This window comes from Penaeus monodon, chromosome 42 (genome assembly GCF_015228065.2).
Source record: "Penaeus monodon isolate SGIC_2016 chromosome 42, NSTDA_Pmon_1, whole genome shotgun sequence".
Classification (NCBI taxonomy): Eukaryota; Metazoa; Arthropoda; class Malacostraca; order Decapoda; family Penaeidae; genus Penaeus; species Penaeus monodon.
The window spans coordinates 27,390,623-27,393,277 of NC_051427.1; the positions used below are offsets into that span (position 1 = coordinate 27,390,623).

General features: G+C 44.1%; 1 protein-coding gene across 1 annotated transcript in view; it reads right to left on the reverse strand.

The window, feature by feature from the left end:
- Positions 1–214: 214 nt before the first annotated feature.
- Positions 215–2,655, reverse strand: part of LOC119598999 (homeobox protein aristaless-like) — a 14,056-nt gene continuing 11,615 nt past the window's right edge. The window contains exon 2 of the mRNA XM_037948740.1: positions 215–1,565. Within this exon, the coding sequence (XP_037804668.1) occupies positions 882–1,565 (684 nt within the window). The 3' untranslated portion in view covers positions 215–881. The remainder of the gene's footprint in view (positions 1,566–2,655) is intronic.

Consider the following 2,655-nt stretch of genomic DNA (forward strand, 5'->3'; position numbering starts at 1 on the left):
ATACGTAGATGTGTGTGTTTTGCTCTTTATTTTTATGATTATGCTCATCATATTATAATCCGAGTTAGTGTTCTTCTATTTTTGTTTTTCCCTTGCTTTTATGTAATGAAGATTTATGATATACCTCAGGTGTTTATTGTTTTGTTATTACATCAGATTATATAGCTAGGTTTTCCATCGCCCACCGTTGCAAAGGAGAAATCAAAATACTGCATCATATTGTCAAACTGTATTGAAAAAAAAATCACAAATATCTACACACAAACTACTTGCCAGATGCCGCCACCCGACCCAATTCTGCGTCGCGATGGGGCGGTTACACTCCGAATCACTTCCATTGTTACAGATTTAGTAACAAGTCTTATTCTCTAAGTTTTGAGGTACTTACTGCGTACATACACTAAGTTAGTAATGTTAGCATGGCTTACGTTCTTAATTAGATACAACTAAAATGACAGAGGGTTGGACGGAAATCAGGAATTGTCATTACAGAAATGAAAACAGAAAAAAGGTCATTTAGATATTGCGATGCGGACTCACTCTTAAGCATAATAATAACGTGTGGTTTCTATAGCGCTGATCAACGATTAAAGTGTGAGGAAAGTCGAGCTACCAATGCAGTCACTGAAGGGGAGAGTTGCTGGCGAATGTTCTCGGCCTCTCTGGGTGGCCAGGGATGGAGGGGGTCTCTTTATTGGTTTATCAATTACTATTGTTTATGGGATTGTTTATTTCCTTCGTCAGCGGCGACGACAGGAGTCGGCTGAAAGTGATGCACTGTGATGTTCAAAGAGGCTTCGCGGCTTCGGTTTTGAACACCAAGTGGAAATCGGGTCGTTTCTTGTTTCTCGCTTGTCATTTCCTTCTGCCGCGCCCGCCCATCACGTGACGACGTCGCCGTGCTTCCTGAGCATCTCCAGGCGCAGTTCGTGCTCGCGCGCGCGCAGGCGCAGCTCGGCAATGGACGACGCCCGGCGGTCCTGCTCCACCGCGCCCGACGGCGGCGGGGCGGGCGGCGGCGGCGAGGCCCTTGACCTCGGCGCGCCCGAGGAGCTGCCGCTGCCGCCCATCCTGTGCGGCGGCTCGGGGGGCGTGACGGGCGGCGCGGGTGCCACGGGCGGCGGCTGCAGGGAGGGCACGGAGGCCAGTAGGGCGGCGTAGTCGCCGGCCTCGGGCAGCTTGGGCCTGGAGGAGAGGCCGGCCAGCAGGTGCGTGAAGGAGGGCGGGTAGTGCGGCGGCGCCACGAGGCCGGCGCGGTACTGCTGCAGCTCGCGCAGCCCCGACATGCCTGCCAGGTAGCCGGCGCCCGGCAGCAGCTGCGCCGCCGCCGCCTGCAGGTACGACGCCGGGAGCCGCGACGCCGACGGCGGCAGGATGGCCGGCGAGTCGAAGGACGGCGGCTTGCGGATGTAGCCGAGGCCGGCGAAGGGGCTGGAGATGGTGGGCGGCAGCGCGGGCGTCTGCAGGGGCAGGGGCGCCGAGGGCGGGAAGGCGCCGTAGGGATGCGTCGAGGGCCCCACCTTCTCCTGCTTCCTCCACTTGGCGCGCCGGTTCTGGAACCACACCTGCGGGAACAGACAGACGAACGTCACAGGGGGCAAACGGTCATGGAAACGAAATTCATTCTCTTGTATAATATTATTGCTGTGTAAATACACATACATCACGTATGTGTGTCTAGAAACATTATTGATACTGTTGTCATCATAATATTTGTCATCATCATTATCAGTGTTACTATCATATGTTGCAGTATCATCAACATCAATATCATTATCTTCTCAATCTCATTATTACCTTCAGTGTTAACATTTGATTTAAACAAATATTACGTCAACATATAGTCTTAAGACTGCCATCATTATTTTGTTTGTTGTTGTTGTTCTTAATTTAATTATCGGTAATGTAAACCAGTGTAATCGTTAGAATAATGATAATGTTTTTTTATGCATTTCTCATTGTAGGAATACCGATGATCATTAGAGTTTCAATATCAGTAAATAAAACGAGATTTCATTACATTTTTTTCCACTCGCTCACCAGTGTTTTGCTTGCGCTAAAAGCAAAATCGAAATATTCACACCATAATAATAATATTTTCGAACCATTCACTTTGTTATATTTAAAGGAATGTACATTTTATTAGCTTTATTATTCATATGATTTACATTGCTATTACATGATTTAGAACTGTTATTTTTGTTAGCATCATTATCGTCAATGACGTTTTGTATTTTATTATTATCATTATTCAATCCCTACCTCTCATTCTCTCATTATCATTGTTATTGCTGTTGTATTTGTTATCGATCTTTTTGTTGTTGATATTATCGCTACTACCACTATTATTATTGTTGTTATAATTGGTGTTATTATTAGTATCATAATTATTGTTATTATAATTACTATTATTATTACTATCATTATTATTATTATCATTATGATTATCATCATCAGTATCAGTATTATCAGTATCATCATTATTACTTTTACTAATAGTGTTATTATAATTATAATCATTATTATTATCATTTTATTATTATCATTATCATTATTATTATCATTATCATCACCATCACCATTATCATCAGCAGCAGCAGCATTATCATCAGTATGTTTACGGTTATTATCATTGTTATTATCATCATTATATGT